Genomic DNA, 20,791 nt, shown 5'->3' with positions numbered 1-20,791 from the left:
CTCTTATAATCCTTTTAATTTCTATGACATCAGTTATGTCTCCTCTTTCATTTCTAATTTTAGCTATTTGAGAGTCTTCCCTCCTTTTTTCTTAGTCTAGCTAAGGGCTTGTCGATTTTGTTGATCTTTCCAAAAAACCAACTCTTGGTCTCGTGATTTTTTTTGGACTGTTTTTCTATTCTCTATTTCATTTATCTCTGCTCTAATCTTTATTTCATTCCTTCTGCTGACTTTGGGTTTAGTTTGTTTTTCTTTTTCTAGTTCCTTGAGGTATAAGATTAGGTTGTTGATTTGAGATCTTTCTTCTTTTTTAATGTAAGCATTTACTGCTATAAACTTCCCTCTTCTTACTGTTTCTGTTGCAATCTGTAAGTTTTGGTATACTGTATTTTTATTTTCATTTCAGATATTTTCTAAATTCCCTTGTGATTTCTTCTCTCACTCATTGGTTGTTTAAGAATGTATTGCCCAATTTCCACGTTGGTGGATTTTCCTGTTTTTCTCCTATTAAGGATTTCTAGTTTCATTGCATTGTGATCAGAGAAGATATTTTATATGATTTTTTTTTTTTTTTTTTGGCGCACGGGCTTAGTTGCTCCGCGGCATGTGGGATCTTCCTAGAGCTGGGATCGAACCCGTGACCTCTGCATTGGCAGGCGGATTCCTAACCACTGCGCCACCTAGGAAGCCCTATTTTATATGATTTTAATCTTAAACTTGTAAGACTTGTTTTGTAGCCTAACATGTGCACTATCTTGGAAAATGTTAAGAATGTGTATTCTGCTTTGTTAGGTGCAGTATTCTGTATATATCTGTTAGGTCCAATTGGTATACAGTGTTGTTTAAGTCCTTTGCTTCCTTATTGACCTTCTGTCTGTTCTATCCATAACCAAAAGTGAGGTATGGAAGTCTACTACTATTATTGTGTTGTTGTCTATTTCTCCCTTCAATTCTGTCAATGAATGCATAATATATTTGGGAAATAATTAAAAAACTTAAAATAATAAAACAAAAAAGTTTTTTTAAAAAAAGAGCTATGCAAAGTACCGTATGATAAACTAATTCATGAGCTAATGACTTCTTCATAGTGTTTGAGGTTTTATAAATTATAAATGACTAAGATACAAGACAACATTTAATTTTTGTTTAAATTTCTTGTTTCTTTAAGAATAAATAACTTCATCTCAGATTAATAGGATTTCAATATTAAAAGCTTTCAATATCAGGGTTGCCTGAACAATCCTGGCAAATCAGGAAATAGTTGAGTCCTCTTACTTTTCATACTTTCTCTCCATTTTAAATATGATTAATTTGATTAATTACAGAACAAAAGGCTCTCAAAATAACAAAGTAATCTGCTCTTAGTTTTTCACATATTTTTGTATGAAAGCATCATTCAACTACCATTCCTACTACTGGTGGACATAACATCAAGCTACTAAAGAAATAAACCTTAACAACACACTTTTGGAAACTTTTTCACTACCAGTTTAATCATTTGGTATGTCTTGGGCATTATACTTATTTTGTAGAAATGACTGAAATTGATCTCATTTTCTGGTTTAAAAACATTTCTAGTTGATTTTTATATGTATGACCAATTCAATTATTCAGGTTAAACAGAATGGCTTTTAATTGTTGTTACTGTCATTGTTGGCAAAATGGTTAAATTGAATGTGTGAATAATCATGGCCAGATTTTTATTCAGAAGTATACTATTTTAACATATACAATGAGATAATAAACATGCCTTATTTGGAGATTTTACACTTAAGTCTATGAGACAGTCATTTAATAACCACAAGCAATATTTAAATATAACTTACTAAGAGTAGAAAATTTTTATAGACATGAATTTGTTTAGATTTCAAATCCTAAGACTATATAATGTGTTTTACTTTTTATAAACTCTAACAAATAAGTGGGCATGTTTCAAGTTAACAGAATTTGTTGAATACTGGGAATACTTAATAACCAAAGAAAATGTATATTAAACCTTCTGGAGAGCAAATATTAGTTAACACTTACTGGACATAGTAGAGAAACCCTCAGGCTGGTTGTAGCTATTTCACTGTCTGGATCGGCAGTCAATTTCTCTTTAACTGACATTGATTGAAAACAAAGAGAAGTTTATTAAAGATACATCACTGATGCAACATAAGAAAAAGAATGAGGAATTTGAACTAAAAAATAATCTCTTCAATTATTTTCCAACCAATTTAATGAAAAGATAAAAACAATTATAAGGTTTATAATCTCTACAATAAAACAAAGGAAGGAAAACAATTGTATATCTACAGACTGACTCCATTTCCTGTAAGTTTCCTATTTCTCACCCACAAAACAAAAACTGCATTGCACTAACATAAAGGAAATTTATATAGCAGGTTAACATATTCAACTGATGGCAGACAGTTTTCCTTTTATAACTCTAATGTACTGGATAAAGTATCTTTCTTTTAAACTATGACAATATTATTTTAAAAGAAACTAATAAAAAACAACTATACAACTATAAAACTAACACACAGTTTTTACAATGCTCATATAGTAAAAATATTTATTGTAAACATTAATTCTAATTTCAAATTATAAAAAGGAAAAAGTTTAATTGCTTTTTTTTACTATATAATTATTTGAGTTTTATGTTCATTTATCCATAACCTAATTAATTATGCTATCTTGGGCAAGTCAATCCCCCCTCTCTCTGAGCTAAATTTTACTTCTTGGAAAATAACAATCCACACTAGATAATCTCTAAGTCTTCTCAGTTCAAATTTCCTATGGTTCTTAAGAGAGGAGGCACTGATAATTCTACTTTTAAAGATGTCTTATTACTTTCAGTCGAATATAACAAGGACCTTTATACTTCTCATCTGAAAACCTAAGACGTGTTACTTCTGAAAACCTCAGAATTTAATTAAGTTCTTCAGCATAGAAGTGAGGCTGGAAATGCCTAAATGTAATATTTCAATAATTTTAGAAACTGTTCCACAATAACTTTAAAGTCTATATGCGTAAGGGGGCACAAGTGGAGCAGTTATGGACACAGTCAATCACAGAATTTCAGAGCTGAGGCACAACTGAATGTGACCAAATAGTTGACTGATACAGATAGATAGACAGACAGATAGACAGAAGAAAATGGAAAAGGGAAGAGTATTTGAATAAGGAAGAATAATTTCAGATGTCTGTTGAATTGATAACCATTTATAAGAATTAAGAATTCTGCCTTTATTAAACCTGATGATCATACAGTCTGGATTTTTTTTTTTTTGAGATGATCCAAATCTTAGCTATTCTATTCAACTGTCTCCATAAACTAATGGATCTCAGCTAAGATGCACATCAGCATTACCTACAGAGCTTTCTAACTGTATCAAAATGGGGAAGAGGGACACTAATGAGTAGTTTTTAAAAAGCTCCAGATGTCATTCCGATGACAGACTAAAAAGTCATTTTATGGCCTGGAAATTCCAAAATTTTAAAGTCTACACAACTCATAGGCTGTCTATCACATCCAAAAAGGCACACAATCCATGGGTTTTAGTTAAGAAAATATAGTTATCACATCACTTATGCTAATTAATATTATATATAAATTATGAAAAGTATGTTTTTGCCATTATAGACCCACTTTTACTCAATCCTTTCTTATAAAGATACACTTAACGAACAGTATCTTTTTAAAGGTGACAAACAATTGCCATATGAAACAAACACGTAAATAGAATTCTAGTGTGATTACTAACCATTCTGCATGTCTTCACCAACCACTCCTCTAACACCCACCATACACACAGCAATGGGAACAGTAACTAACTTTACATTTTGTCTATTTAAACTTCCACTTAAATGAAGCAATACCATAGATCGTAATATCAGCCTTATACAAAACAAAGTTCAGTGTTAGTACTTCGAAAAAAAATGAAAAAGGAGAGGCAACCTGAGGTAGTAGTTCACAGCACAGGATCTACAGCCAGCCTAGGTTATAATTCAGCCTTAGTCATTTAACTTTTCAGTGCCTCGGTTTCATCATCTTGTAAATGGGAATAATAATAGTACCTCATAGCATTGCTTTAAGGATTAAATGATTAACACAAACAAAATGCTTTAAAATAAGCTAACATTATACTCAATAAATATTAGCTGTTGCAACTTAAAACGTGATTTGTATGTTCACTTTCTTTCGGAGGTTAAAGAATTTTCTGAAATTATTTTAGAATCAACTCGATTTAAAAAAAAAAAAAACCTTTGCTTTTCACCTTTGCCATTATAGACTCAATCAATTCTTTCATGTAAAGGTATTTTTAATACTTTAGGATCTTGATTGGATTGAATTTAACCTATAGATCAACTTAGAGAGAACTGACATCTCTCCAATAACAATAGAGTGTTCTGACCCATTACCATGTTGTATCTCTCCATTATTCAGGTCTTATTTTAACTACTCTCACCAATGTTTTATAGTTTTCAGCATACAAATCGTGCACATATTTTGTGTAACATATCCCTAAGTATTTCATAGTTTTTGATGTTACAGTAAATTCTTATTATTTGAATTTCCATTTCCAATTGTTCACAGCTGGTAGAAATACAATTTTTACAAACTGACCATGTATTCTGCAACCTTGCTAAACTCACATATTAGCTCTACTAGCTTTTTTGTAGTTTCTTTGGGATTTTTTTTCTACACAATGAGGTCATCTTCAAATAAAGACAATAATTAATATTCATTTCTAATCTGTATGCTTCTTTTTTCTTTCCTTATTGTGCTGACTAGGATCTTAAGGGCAATGCTAAATAGAGGTGTTAATAAAGATATTCTTGCCTTATTCCCAATCTTATGGGGTGAAGTTTTTTTTATCATTAAATATATTAGCTAAAGGCTTTTTGTAAATACCCTTAATTACATTGAATCACGCCCCCCCCCTCTATTTTGCTGAGTTTTACCATGAATGGATATTGAATTTGAATGCTCTTTCTGCACTTATGGAGATGATCATATGATCATCTTCTTTTTCAGTTTGCTGAGAAGGTGAATTATATTGATAGATTTTTGAATATGAACCTGATATTCCTGGAATAAACTCTATTTAATCACTAGGTATTATCTTTTTATATGCTGTATTTGGTCAAAACAATTCTGAAAGTAAAACAAAGTTGGAGAACTACCTGATTTTAAGAATTACTGGACTTCCTAGGTGGCGCAGTGGGTAAGAATCCGCCTGCCAATGCAGGGGACACGGGTTCAATCCCTGCCCCACAACTATTGAGCCTGTGCTCTAGAGCCCATGAGCCACAACTATTGAGCCCATGTGCTGCAACTATTGAAGCCCACGTGCCTGGAGCCCATGCTCTGCAACAAGAGAGGCCACCGCAATGAGAAGCCGGCGCACCACAAGGAAGAGTAGCCCCTGCTTGCCGCAACTAGAGAAAGCCCATGTGCAGCAATGAAGACCCAACACAGCCAGTAAAATAAATAAATAAATAAATTTATAAAAAAAAACAAAAAAACAAAAAAAAAACACCAATGGAGCCATAAATAAATAAATAAATAAATAAATATTTAAAGAATCTACCTGCCAATTCAGGGGACACAGTTCGATCCCTGGTCCAGGAAGATCCCACATGCCATGGAGCAACTAAGCCTGTGCGCCACAACTACTGAGCCCACACGCTACAACTACTAAAGCCTGTGTGCCTAGAGCCCCATGCTCCACAGCAAGAGAAGTCACCACAATGAGAAGCCCGTGCACTACAACGAAGAGTAGCCCCTGTTCTCCACAACTAGAGAAAGCCCACATGCAGCAACGAACACCTAACTCAGCCAATAAATAAATAACTAAATTAAAAAAAAATTAAAAATAAAAAAGAATTACTATCAAGATTTAGTAATTAAGATTGTGTTACTGGTATAAGGATAGACAAATAAGTCAATGGAAGATAATGGAGTTAAATTCATACATCTATAGTCAACTGGTTTTTGACAAAGGTGACAAGATAATTAAATGGAGACAAAAATTAGTATTTTCAACAAATGTTATGGAACAATTGGGTATCTCTAAGCTTACCTTGCATCATATACAAAAATTAATTTAAAATAAATTGTAGACCTATATCAAAGACAAAAAGCAATAAAACTTCTAGAAGTAAAATCTGTGACCTTGGGCTGGGCAAAGATTTCACAGCATGCAAAAAGCACAAACTATAAAAGAAATGGGGGGAGTATTTGAATAGACATTTCATCAAAGAAGCTATAAGGATGGCAAATAAGTACATGAAAAGATGCTTAACATCATTAGTTACTAGCAAAGTGCAAATTAAAACCACAATGACATATCACCTACACAGTGACCAGAACAGGTTAAAAAAAAAAAAAAAGTCAAAGCAGCCTGACAATACCAACTGCTAGAGAGAGTGGGGAAAAACTCAAAATCTCAAATCTTGTTGGTAGGAAGGCACAAATGGAATATGCATTTTATAAGAAACTGCCAACCTCTTTTCCATACATTTATCACGTGACCCTGCAATCCTAGTCCTGAGTATTTACCCAAGAAAAATGAAAACGTATGTCCACAAAACTGAGACATTCATATGAAGCTTTATTCATGATAACGAAAAACTGGAAACAATCTAAGCATCCATCAACTGATAAATGGATAAGCAAGTTACAGAACAGAAAAATGAACACTACTCAGTAATAAGGAGGATCAAACTACATGAATGAACCTAAAAGCATTACACGACGTGAAAGAAGCCAAAAAGAAAAGGCCACGTGCTGTGAGATTTCAAATACCTGACTTTCTGGAAAAAGAAAAACTACAGAGACAGAAATCACATCAATGGTTATAGCAACTGGGGGTAAGGAGATGAGATGGACTGCAGAGGGCCACAAGGGAACTTTCTGCGGTGAAGAATGTTATATATTTTGCTGGTGGTATGTGGTTCATGATTGCATACACCTGTCAAACTCATCAAACTGCACACTTAAAAAGGTGAATTTTTACTGCTTGTAAGCTATACTTCAATAAACAGAACCAAAATAAGGAAAGAAAGGTGGGGTTGGGGTGGGAATCATATGTTAAATTTCATAAGAAAGTGAAAAATAAAAACAAGACATAATAAAGTCTTCCAGGTGTTCAAGTTTTCTTGAGTCACTGTGAGCTGCAACAGTAACAGTATTTTACTAAATGACCCATGTAAAGACACAGCTAGCCACACTTAAAACTAATCTTTGAGAATCCCTACTGTTATGTGCTATGAGAGTCAGCCACTAGTCACATGTAGCTATAGTTAAATTTAAATTTAATTAAATTTAAAATTCAGTTCCTTAGTTGCACTACCACATTTCAAGTGCTCAACAGACACATGGTACTAGTGGCTACCACATGGGACAGTGCAGATACAGAAAATTTCCATCATCACAGTGTGTTCTATTAGCGCTGTTGTAGATTTTTAAAAAAATTTCTATCCTTTTTAGAATTTTAAGGCTGGAAACAATTGAACATATTAAGCCCAGTAGTTCATTTTATAAGCAAGAAAACAGAGGCACAGAGATGTGATCTTTCACTCAAGATCTCTTTTCATCAGTTAACTTAACAAAAGTCTGAGGATCTACTATGTGCCAGGCCCTGAGCTAAGCACAAGGAATTCAAAGAAAGCTAAGATTAAATTCCTGCCCAAAGGAACTCACAGTCTAGTAGAGCAAAGATATGTAATGAGAGCATCTCTAATGCACTGTAATGGAAACTAACAAAGTCAATGCATCAACTCTGGGGGTTCTGAGATACCTCCTGGAAAAAGTGAAACATGAAGGATAACTAGAATTAGGCAAAGGAGGTAACAAGAAGTTTGAGGCATAGGGAACAATACTGGCAAAGCACTGAGAAAAAGAAAAGAATTCAATATTTTCGGAACATAAAGAATGAGAAGAATGAACATGGATGACACCAGAAAGTAATAGGCAGGTGCCACACCATGGAAAGCAATATTTTAAGTCATGCTAATGAAGTTGGATTTTTATTCCACTGGTGTTAGGAAGCCATGGATTGCAAAGAAATGGTAAGATTAGATCTGCATTAATCCCTTAGATTGCTTCCATAAGAAAGGTATGAAAAGGGGGGCCAAGAAAGGAGAGGAATATATAATTCAAGAATAGCTTTTTACAATAAAGGCAGGATATGAGAGCTTAAATGAAGTCAGTGATGGTAGAGAGAGAGAGAGAACTCAACAGAGTTGAAAAATATTTAGGGTTTATGTCTGACAGAACTTGGTGAGTTCAGTTTTCACTACTTGGATTTGAGGAACCAGTGGTATGTTTCGGTGAAGACAGTTAGCTATGTCTATCTACATCTGAAATTCAGGGGAAGGTCTGGGATGAAAATATGTATTTGGGAGTTGGTGCTAATTTAAACCACAAGAATGAATGTGATTATCTCTAGGGAAAGTATGTAGAGAAGTGGATCAAGGACAAAAACGCAGGGAAAACAAACATTTAGGATGCTTCCTTTAAGAGAATCCACTGAAGGCAAGTGATTGAGAAAAACCAGAGATGAGAATTTCAAGGAGAAAGTTGTTGGTATGAAATGCAGCAAAAACATCTAAGACGTAAACTGAAAAGATAAACTTTAAATATGGCGATCGGATTGTCACTTGTGACACCTGCAAGAGCAGTTTCAGTGGAATGATGGGAGTCAAAAGTTCACAATGGGTTGCAGTGAGGAGGTAGAAAGGGACGTGAAGACTACCCTTTGAAGAAACTAGGATGAGAACAATAGGAGGAACACAGATCTCTATCTAGAGAGTAGCTTGCTTTTGTATTTTCTAAAGGATGAAAAAGACTTGACAGAAAGGTTGACAGAAAGAGCCTACAGAGAGAAAGGAACTGAAAATACACGACAGAGAGCAGGTAAGTAAGCAGAGAGGCCTTGTAATACTGTCTCTGAACAGCTCCATCTGGATGCCTCACAGACTTCTCAAATACCAAAAGTCCAAGAGTGCACTCTGGTCTTGCCCCTGCAACCTGATCTTTTCAACACTTTTCCATTTCAGTAAATGGCACTACCATGTAAGCTTGTGCCTAGTAAGTAAGAAACCTATAACTCCTCCTTCACTTCTTTTTCTTCACTCCCCACACATAATCACCATTTCTCCCCTTTAACACCTTTCAAACCATCAATTTCTATTTCCATCATTATTATTTTAGTTCAAGACCATCTCTTTTTTTTTCTGTCTTGTTATATTTATTCATTTGTTTTGTTTTTTAGATTCCATATATAAGTGAAATTACACAGTATTTGTCGTTCTCTGTCTGACTTACTTCACGTAGCATAATACCTTCTAGGTCCATCCATGTTGTCACAAATGGCCAGATTTCATTCTTTTAAGATGTCATCATCTCTTATCTGTACAATGGGCCTCACTCACTACATCAGTCTAGCTCCCCTTCAATTCAGTCTTCTAAGTGATCTTTTTATTGCCCATATCTGATCATACCACTCTGCTTAAAAATCTTTTAAGGGTTTTCTATCACCTGTCTTTATATCACCTATATGAACTCACCCCATGGCTATCTCTCTTGCCACTTTCCTCCTTTGTTCTCTCCACTCCAATTCCACTGGCCTTGTCTCTTGGCATATTCTCCTCCTATCTTGAGGCTTAACTCCTCCTCATCCTTATAACTTTGTCTTAAACATCACAGCACCAGAGAGGACTATGTTCTCCTGCTGTTACCTCCAGAGTTCCCTTTCTTCTTTAAGACACATGTCACAACTGTAATTCACTAATGACTTGTACAATCATTTAATTGTCTTTCCCACCAAACTGCAAACTTCTGATGGATGCAGAGACAATGTGTGTTTCGTTTAATGCTATATTCTCCTGTGCATGGAACACGGTAGACTCTTAATACAATTTCTTGAATGAGAAGAATAAATGAATAAACGATTAACTTTGGGCAGGAAAAGGAGCATTTCCTCCTGAGACTGAAGAGAGTAAATAAGGATGGGTACAAACGAAGTTGAAAAGCAGTTATGGTGACATTAAGATTAAGGAAGAAATGGGCAATTTAGAGAAGTCACATCTTACAGCACCAATTTTCTTGTGCTGACAGTGTGTTGAAAGAAGGGGAATACTATTTAAATGTGGCCAAGCTTTAAAGTGATTTGCTAAAGGGAAAAAGGAGGGGAGACATACTTGACCAAGAATTAGTGAAGGACTGTTTTGTGATGGTTATGAGAGGACAACTCTACAGAGAGACAGAAACCACAAAACAAAAAACTACAAAATCAAACGAATCAGAGTGGATTTCTCTGTGAAAAGTCTAAATACTGTTGACTTTATTTCAAGCATAATGTCTGATTTGATTGATAAAATTCTGCCAGTAGAATTTATTGATAATATTAAGAATGACTTACGATGAACACATTTAGTAGGTAATTTGATTCTACAAAAACACCTGAGAAACTCATCAACATCTTCTGTCAAGTTGTTTCACACAATCTTTTAATTACATAATTAATTTGTTGGGAAACTTATTTCCTTAGAGATATTACAAAGGCAAACAATCCTTTCTTTAGTCAATTATGACAAATGTTTTATTGGTAGGATCCAAATTAATGTTTTGCTGGTTCTCCAGGCCAATAAGTAAGATAAGATACAAAGTGCAACAAAAATCTTACCCAATCTGCAACTATTCTCCACCTCCAGGATGTATTAGAGATGAAATAAACAGCTTTTGAATTAAGTAGCTTCTGCTGCTTAACAGTGGCTAACAGTGGTTTGTTCCAGTAAATGAAATAACTCTAGGTTCACCTTCCCACTCTCCCTCCAGATGGTGCTACAGCTACGAGTAGAGAAGAGTTTACAGCTCGAGCAAAGACAGCTTGCCCGATGATGATGCGATGCAGCAACATGACAGCTTCATTTCCTGGTAAAACCTTTCCCACACAGGCTCACATAATTCCATAACACTTTCTGATTACATGAGATTCTAATACTATGTGTCAAATATGAAGATTCTCAGGAAAATGACCAGGAATGGAGTGTGAAAAAGAAAAATTCTTCTCTTGCACTCTTTCAAAGCAGGTGTCTGTCCCTTCTCTTCTTTCAGGATTCCCCACTATCTCCTTGTCCTTGCCAAATGGTGCTTACACTCCCCTAGACGTCAAACCAGACCTCTAGCTCTCCACTGTCTATCAAGGAATGCCTGCAGAGATATTAGCCACTAGGGTGCTCCTCTTGACTCAGAATATTTGCATTTTTAAAAGGGTCCTTTTAATACAGAAAAATCCTTCAGTGGACTCTTAAGGGTATACTGATATTCAGAGGTAGTGGGATCTTATACTCTGGCATAGAAACAGGTTAAAAGAAAAAACAAAAGCTATGCCACAAAGGGAAGCAAGAGGAAAGGTGGCCTTACTACTTCAGTTTCTATCTACCAGAATGTTCCTAATTACAAATCTGATAGTGGGCTTCATTAATCAACTCACATCAAGCACCCTTAAAGGGTAGCTATCTAACCCCTATCTGTAAAAGCCTTGGTCTCCAAGTGCCCATCCCCATCCTCTAATCCATCCATAAAAATCTATCACAAAGAAGAGAATAAAGGAAGAACCTAGTTCACCTCCTTGGAAAGGCCGTCAACCTCTGGCCTTAACCCTCAAACACTGAGGCCAGAACAGTCAATTTGCACCTTACTACCTGCCAAGTTCAACAGGACAAAAGGAACCATCTAGTTATTCCCATCTAAGAACCCAGATTTTGGAAGACTTTAGATATCATGTGGTATAAACTTCTTGTTACAGATGAGGAATAAGAGATTCGGAGGAGCAGACTGACTTTCCAAGGGCACATAACTGATTAAAAGCAGAACTGACTAGTTATTGTATCTACTACCCCAGTGACTCTCTTTTTACTTTGTTTATGCAGGGATGTTGCCATCACATATCCCTGGACATTTTTCCTGGATAAATCTTAAATATAAAATAGTTCTTGTAAAATATATGCCAAGATTTCCTTTCCATCTCTTAGAATTCCTGAACATTTATTTATTTTTATGAAGCTTTGGTAAAATATTCTTCAGTGTTCATGTACTGACTATACAAAGTTAATTTTAAGATCAGTAAAATATAAACTATAAAATAGAGGTCATGATAAAGATATTAAAACTACTCTTTTTTTTTTTGGCTGTGCCATGTGGTATATGGGATCTTAGATCCCTGACCAGGGATTGAACCCGTGCCCCCTGGAGTGGAAGCACAGTCTTAACCACTGGACTGCCAGGAAGTCCCTAAAACTACTCGTAAGTCTTGAATTACTCTAGCTCACAAAACAAGGTTTTCAGTGTTTTAACCTACTGTGACAAGCTCTAGTAAAAAAATAAACCCTAAAATTTCTTCAGTTGAGAAAACACTATTCTAACCTTTACCAAAACAGTTCAGCTGCACAAATAAAATAAGGTTATCATACGTACTTAAAGCTCTAGAATGATCCGGATTCCTTATTCCCTTTGCTCGTAACCTCTGAAGAAGAACTGTTGAGGACAACTGTTTTACAAGATACACTGCCATGGAATAGTTCTGGAAAAAAAAAAAAAGATGTAGAAAACAAACAACATACGTAAGTAAATAGGTACATCTATTTTAATCCTACAATGATAGGGAAAGAAAATTAACACCTGTTAATAAACACCTACTATGTGCCAAGCACTATCTTAGGTGTTTTCATGGATGGTAATTCATTGAATCTTAACCAAAAAGCTGCTGAGGTAATCCTACTTTTATGGATGAGGAAAGTGAAGTGCAGAGAAGTAAAAGAACTTGCCCTAAGTTTGCAACTTTCAAGAGATAAAGCCAGGTCTGTCATGTTTCTGTATTACCTGACTACCTATGCTTGAAGCTAATCAATTTTAGGCACTTATGTAAAAGAACATTGTTAAAAATAAATATAAACTAAGGCCAATAAGATGTCAAAGTCATCATATACCATATTTAGTAGTATTTAAAAAATTACAAATTAGATCGGCATCCTAATTTATATCATTTAATTTCTCTCCATGCCTTTAACTAGTTCTTGAAAAGACCCTACTTGGGCTATTATCACAACAAGCAGAAGGAATATAAAATATTTTCAAAGAGAAGCTGCTGATGTGGCAAGTGAACAGATGAATATCCATCACCAGCAGAGGGACTACCCAGAGATGGTAGTAGAAGGGGGACAAAGAAAATAATCAACAAGCCAGGCAAAGTAAAGGGTACATGACTGGATGAGAGGAAGAAAAGAAGGCTGAGGCTTATGAAGGGTTAAGAGAGAGATCTAAATGAGAAGACCCGCTTTCTACTTGGTACTGGAATCTAGAGGAAGATCAAGATATTTGGAAAGAAGCAAAAGGAAAAATAATTATTGCTATCTTCCACGTATTAGCTACATACAGTTTTCTATGTACTCTTAATATATACTATTCACTTCATTTAAATCTTAAAGAAGGCCTGTAAGAGACAGGTAGGGCAAGTATCTTCTTAAGTAAAGGGTTGACAAAATGGAGGCACACAAAAATGTTTTTAATTTAAATTTTAAAAAACATATGTAATCTGTTCATGATCATGCACCTGTCTGGTGACAAAGTTGGCACTAGAAGTCAAGAAAAGAGTAGGGATGTCAGGACAATGGACTAACGGCCAAGGCCAGTGTAGTTCTCTATAGTTCTTAATTTTACATACCATTTGCTTTGACCCTCCTAACCTAGTCCATGTACATTTCAACTTTCAGTTACTTTCACACTTTGGAAAATGCATTCTCCTCTTTTGGCAAGAAGAGACTATATCCTACAATACCCTCTGGAAGGTCAAATTTTCACTTAAGAGCTCAGAAACCTATCCATGTTCACGTGCTACACATTTTCCAGGAAAAAAATGAAGTATCAAAAAAGCTAATTTGGGAGGGATAAATGAGGAGTTTGGGATTAACATATATACACTACTATATATAAAACAGATAACCAACAAGGACCTACTATATAGCACAGGGAACTCTGCTCAGTACTCTGTAATAACCTAAATTGGAAAAGAATCTGAAAAAGAATGGATATATGTATATATATAACTGAATCACTTTGCTGTACACCTGAAACTAACAACACTGTAAATCAACTATACTCCAATATAAAATAAAAATTAAACTAAAAGATTTTTAAAAAGCTAATTTACTTTCATTAATAAATCCCACAATTTATTAATGAAGAACAAATAACCTTAAAACTTGCCAAAATTTTAGACATACAACATCCATCTAATAGAAAACTAAAAAGCATCTTTTAGGAAAAAAATCCTTATTCACCTTTATTATTTGACTAATGCTTCAAGTATGATAAAAACTGGAGAAATGCTAATTAACACTGTGAAATTATATACTGATAGCTTGAATCTTCAGAACTAGGAATCACCCTAAGGCTTTATATAAATTTTTAAGGAGAGATCAAGTAGAAACCACAAGTACAAGTTCAGTGAAAAGGTCTATGTTCACTCTAGTAGAAACATGTAACCAGATAAGAAAAAAAAAAAAAAAAAAAAGCAGCAGCAGCAAAAAAAAAGGGTCAGGTATTAACAAATACCACTTGTACTGATAATAATGGAATTAAATTTTATATCACATAGAGGAGAATCAACAGCAACCCCCCCACCCCCCCAGAAAAAAAACTTCACGGTGGTATAGTATTTCTTCTAGGTACATGATATCATATTGTTTCTGCTAACCCTTCAGAGTACTACCTAACTCCAACTACTGAAATAAATTGCATTACAGTGATGTTTATGTCAAATGCTTTTTCAAAACTTTTCAAAACTGTCTATGAAGTTCATAGGACACTTTCTTCATTATTAAGATATGATCTACTCATTAAGTGCCCTTTACACCAACATGTAAATAACTTCTTTACAATGACAGTTTAATAAACGTTAGATGCAGTGAATACTCTGAGGTAGAGTAAGAAGTTACAACATAGTTCACTTATTTCCTTCAAGCACTATACTAGCTCTTTTTCTTTTATAATTCTTAAAATTGAGCTATAATTGACATATAACACTGTATAAGCCTAAGGTACACAATGCGTTGATTGCACAGAGGTATAATATATTGTAAGATGATCACCACCACAGCATTTGCTCTTCCACTTATTTCCTTTGAAGACATAATGCTAACATTTCTCAATGGCAAATAATAATACAGAAATTAATCCCCAAAACAGTAAGAGATTCTATATGTACTATTCAAGAGTATCTTTACAAGTTGACTAAAACTAGTGATCAAAAACCAATCTAAGAAGTTATCTTCTGGGCTTTAGAAAAGAATAATTTTCTTTCAATGTTTTACTTCAAAAAGAAGGACTCCAACTTGTAGATCAGCGTCTACACAAAGATCTTACCTGGGAGAACTTCAAAACACTGAAGATACTGTTTTCTTTCTGAGGTACGGAAGGCTTCCCATGGAAGAGTATCTCCCCCTCTCCTCTAGTGCTATATATCAGCAACCACATTTCCCTCCTCTCCCACACTTTCAGACTTCTTCCACTGTTCACTGTAAACACTCTGGTGTTTATACACTTCCCTGGAAGGCTATACTTTTCACACACTGTTAAGAACCAAAACACCTGCAACACCCTCTTCAAAAAGGGGGACAAAAACGGGGAGCCCAAGGTACACTAGAAAAAAACATTTAAAAGGATTTTTAAAACCTAATAGTGATATGTTGTTTAGGTAAAGGAAAAAAATATAATCTTGATAAATGTCAAAAAGGATTCTGATAAAATTCAAAATCCATTTCTCTCAAAGATATCCAGTAAAAAAAAAAAGATAGGATTACGCCATTGATGTAATTAAGTTCTGTCAAAAATTAATAGCTATTATAATATTTAATGTTGTAACACTAGTATTGTTCTAGACAGCACAAGAGAACAAGAATAAGAAATTATGGCATAAGTATTAGGATTATCATTATTTGTATAATGATACATCTCACACTTAAAAGTCCCTATCTGTGAACAGCCAATCACAAGTATGGAAATTGAGACTGTGATTAAAAATCTCCCAACACACAAAAGCCCAGGACCAGATGGGTTCACGGGCGAATTTTATCAAACATTTAGAGAAGAGCTAACATCTATCCTTCTCAAACTCTTCCAAAATATTGCAGAAGGAGGAACACTCCCAAACTCATTCTACGAGGTCACCATCACCCTGATACCAAAACCAGGCAAAGATGTCACAAAAAAAGAAAATTACAGACCAATATCACTGATGAATATAGATGCAAAAATCCTCAACAAAATACTAGCTAATAGAATCCAACAGCACATTAAAAAAATCATACACCATGATCAAGTGGGGTTTATTCCTGGGATACAAGGATTCTTCAATATACACAAATCAATCAACGTGATACATCATATCAACAAATTGAAGGATAAAAACCATATGATCATCTCAATAGATGCAGAAAAAGCTTTTGACAAAATTCAACATCCATTTATGATAAAAACTCTCCAGAAAATGGGCACAGAAGGAAATTACCTCAACATAATAAAAGCCATATATGACAAACCAAAAGCCAACATCGTTCTCAATGGGGAAAAACTGGAAGAATTCCCTCTAAGAACAGGAACAAGACAAGGGTGTCCACTCTCACCATTATTATTCAACATAGTTTTGGAAGTTTTAGCCACAGCAATCAGAGAAGAAAAAGAAATCAAAGGAATCCAAATTGGAAAAGAAGAAGTAAAATTGTCACTCTTTGCAGATGACATGATATTATATATAGAAAACCCTAAAGACTCTACCAGAAAACTGCTAGCATTAATTTAGTAAAGAGTTTAGTAAAGTAGCAGGATACAAAATTAATGCACAGAAATCTCTTGCATTCCTAAACACTAACAACGGAAGAGCAGAAAGAGAAATTAAGGAAACTCTCCCATTCACCATTGCAACCAAAAGAATAAAATACCTAGGAATAAACCTGCCTAAGGAGGCAAAAGATCTGTATGCAGAAAACTTTAAGACATTGAGGAAAGAAATCAAAGACGACACAAACAGATGGAGGGACATACCACGTTCCTGGAATGGAAGAATCAACATCGTGAAAATGACTGTACTACCCAAAGCAATTTACAGATTCAATGCAATCCCGATCAAATTACCAATGGCATTTTTCACAGAACTAGAGCAAGAAATCTTACGATTTGTATGGAAACGCAAAAGACCCTGAATAGCCAAAGCAATCCTGAGAAGGAAAAATGGAGTTGGAGGAATCAGGCTTCCTGACTTCAAACTATACTACAAGGCCATAGTGATCAAGACAGTATGGTACTGGCACAGAAATAGGAAGGAAGATCAATGGAATAGAATAGAGAACTCAGAAGTAAGCCCAAACACATATGGGCACCTTATCTTTGACAAAGGAGGCACGAATATACAATGGAAAAAAGACAGCCTCTTCAATAAGTGGTGCTGGGAAAACTGGACAGCTACATGTAAAAGAATGAAATCAGAACACTTCCTAACACCATACACAAAAATAAACTCCAAATGGATTAAAGACTTACATGTAAGGCCAGACATTATAAAACTCCTAGAGGAAAAACCTAGGCAGAACACTCTATGACATACATCAAAGCAAGATCCTTTTGGACCCACCTCCTAGAATCATGGAAATAAAATCAAGAATAAACAAATGGGACCTCATGAAACTTAAAAGCTTTTGCACAGTGAAAGAAACCATAAACAAGACTAAAAGGCAACCCTCAGAATGGGAAAAAATAGTTGCCTATGAAATAACGGACAAAGGATTAACCTCCAAAATATACAAACAGCTCATGCAGCTTAATACCAAAAAAGCAAATAACCCAATCCACAAATGGGCAGAAGACCTAAATAGACATTTCTCCAAAGAAGACATACAGATGGCTAACACACACATGAAAAGATGCTCAACATCACTCATCATCAGAGAAATGCAAGTCAAAGCCACAATGAGGTATCACCTCACACCGATCAGAATGGCCATTATCACAAAATCTGAAAACAACAAATGTTGGAGAGGGTGTGGAGAAAAGGGAACTCTCCTGCATTGTTGGTGGGAATGTAAATTGGTATAGCCACTATGGAAAACAATTTGGAGGTTCCTTAAAAAACTAAAAATAGAACTACCATATGATCCAGTAATCCCACTACTGGGCATATACCCAAAGAAAACCATAATCCCAAAAGAAACTTGTACCATAATGTTTATTGCAGCACTCTTTACAATAGCCAGGACATGGAAGCAACCTAAATGCCCATCCACAAATGAATGGATAAAGAAGATGTGGCATATATATACAATGGAATATTACTCAGCTATAAAAAGGGATGAGATGGCGCTATATGTAATGAGGTGGATAGACCTAGAGTCTGTCACACAGAGTGAAGTAAGTCAGAAAGAGAAAGACAAATATTGTATGCTAACTCACATATACGGAATCTAAAAATGGTACAGATGAACTCAGTGACAAGAACAAGGACGCAGATGCAGAGAATGGACTGGAGAACTCGAGGTTTGGGTGGGGCGGGGGGTGAAGGGGAAGCTGAGACGAAGTGAGAGAGTAGCACAGACGTATATATACTACCAACTGTAAAACAGATAGCCAGTGGGAAGTTGTATAATAAAGGGAGTTCAACTCGAGGATGGAAGATGCCTTAGAGGACTGGGCCGGGGAGGGTGGGGGGGGACTCGAGGGAGGGAGGGAATACAGGGATATGTGTATAAAGACAGATGACTGAACTTGGTGTACCCCCCAAAAAATAATAAATAAATAAAATTAAAAAAAAAAAAAGTCCCTATCTGGAAATACCAAAAAACCTACTAAAAAGCTATCAGAACCAGTACATGAATTTATGTACTAAGTAAATAATCAACAATAACTAGCTTTTAAATAAACCAACAATAAAATTTTTAGAAAATATAATAGTAAAAAGATCTATTTATAATAGCAATAATAATAATAAACAAGAATCAATAAAAAATGGAAGACTTGTAAGAAGAAACCTATTAAATTACTGTGGAACATGAAAGAAGATTTGAATAAATGCAGAAACATACAGTTCCTGAAATAAGGACATTAAATACTGTAAATAAGTTAATCATCTCTAAGTTAATACACAAACTTTAAAGCAAGCTCATTCATTCCCATAAAGATTTGGGGGAATAATGCAGGGAATATATTATACTCTCTGTAATTACTTTTCCAACATTTTCACTCTCTTAAAGACCCTAATTTCTTCTCTCACTCTCAGCAGACTTCTCTCACTTTCTATCTCACAGACATGAGAAGTCAGTAGATCAGAATTTACTCCTCTCTCCAGTACCAATCACATACATGCATCCAATCCTTTTATTTCACTAAATAAAGAAGCTGTCCCTCTTAGCTACAATGAGTTGCTATGAAATTCACTGCTGATCATCCTTTCTTTCTCTTCTTCCCAAGAAGATACCTGCCATCATCCTTTATACATGTTTAACACTCTCCCATTAAAGCAAACAAATAACTCTCATCTCACATTTCTCTCCAGCTCCCCCGTATCTATTTCCAAAGCCACTCTTCTGTAACTCACTCTCTCTACTGCCTCACCTCTGCCTGGTCACAATTTTGCTTCCCCTCCCACGATTCACAAAACAGCTCATGTTAAGGTCACCTTTATGTTTCTAATCCAAAAAGTATTTTTGAAGACTTCAACATACTTGACTTCTCAAAATCTGTTCAATACTGCTTATCATCTCCTTTTTTGAAACTCTTCCCTTGGCTTCTCATACCCACCCTCTGTTTTGCCCCATATCTCTGGTACTATTTCCCCATGTCCTCTGCAGGTTCATTCTCTTCTACCCAATATTAAATGCTATAGTTCCTCAAGAATAAGTCTTCAGTGCACTCTTCTTCCTACTTGTTACGTTTCCCCTAACAATGTCAGCCTGCTTTTACGGCTCCAATAACCATCAATATGCAGATGATGCACATTTTTTTTCTCTAGCTCAAACTTATTCTCTGTGCCTATATGCCCAACCGCCTATTCAGAATGTCTCAAAGGCATCTTGAACTCACAAGCTTCAAAACTGAACTCACGATGGTCTCCCTGTCGTCCTCCAATACGCCTTCCTTCAAAGCAGAGCAAAACAAGACAAAACACACCTAAACTCAGTCCTTTTTCAGTGTTTCCTCTATCTGAGTAATATTATCATTTACCTTATCACTCAAGCCAGAAACCAAGGAGTCATCCTGGACCCCTCCCTTTCTCTTAGCCCCTATTTCGAATCTATTGCTTAGTCCTACAGATCTACCTATCTCTATCCCCAATGCCACCACTCTAGACTAATACACTATCTCTCACTAATGTTTCAGCAATAGTGAGAGGTAACCTCTATGCATTACTCTGGCCTCCATTCAAGCTGTTCACCATTCTGAAGAGTGGCCTTTTCTAAACAAAACTATGGCCCTGTAAACTTTCTGCTTAAAAAGAGAATATCCTTAACATTAACATTACCTCAAAGACCCCACATTGTTTAGCCCTCTTTCACCTCTCTAGCTTCATCTTGTATCCTGCTCTTCCCCATTCTATGTACTCTCGCCATTCTTGTTCCCTTTCAGTCTCTTAAAAAGAACTAGGCTCACACCTGCTGGTGGGCTATGCTAAAGGTTGTTTCCTCTTAAGCTTTCACCTGATTCCTTCCACCCTTCTCTCAGCTCTTAGCTCAGTCATTATTTCCTCAG

General features: G+C 35.3%; 1 protein-coding gene across 2 annotated transcripts in view; it reads right to left on the bottom strand.

The window, feature by feature from the left end:
- The window catches only part of PIAS1 (protein inhibitor of activated STAT 1), a 127,926-nt gene that overhangs the window by 17,837 nt on the left and 89,298 nt on the right, over nucleotides 1-20,791 (bottom strand). For both annotated transcript variants that reach the window (XM_057723026.1, XM_057723027.1), the window contains exons 7-8: nucleotides 12,476-12,581; nucleotides 2,029-2,102 (exon numbers count right to left, since the gene is read on the bottom strand). In XM_057723026.1, coding sequence (XP_057579009.1) covers nucleotides 2,029-2,102; nucleotides 12,476-12,581 — 180 coding nt within the window. The remainder of the gene's footprint in view (nucleotides 1-2,028; nucleotides 2,103-12,475; nucleotides 12,582-20,791) is intronic.

The sequence above is a fragment of the Hippopotamus amphibius genome, chromosome 2, assembly GCF_030028045.1.
Source record: "Hippopotamus amphibius kiboko isolate mHipAmp2 chromosome 2, mHipAmp2.hap2, whole genome shotgun sequence".
Taxonomy (NCBI): domain Eukaryota; kingdom Metazoa; phylum Chordata; class Mammalia; order Artiodactyla; family Hippopotamidae; genus Hippopotamus; species Hippopotamus amphibius.
The sequence above is the reverse complement of the archived record's forward strand: the minus strand, read 5'-3'. Positions and strand labels throughout refer to the sequence as shown.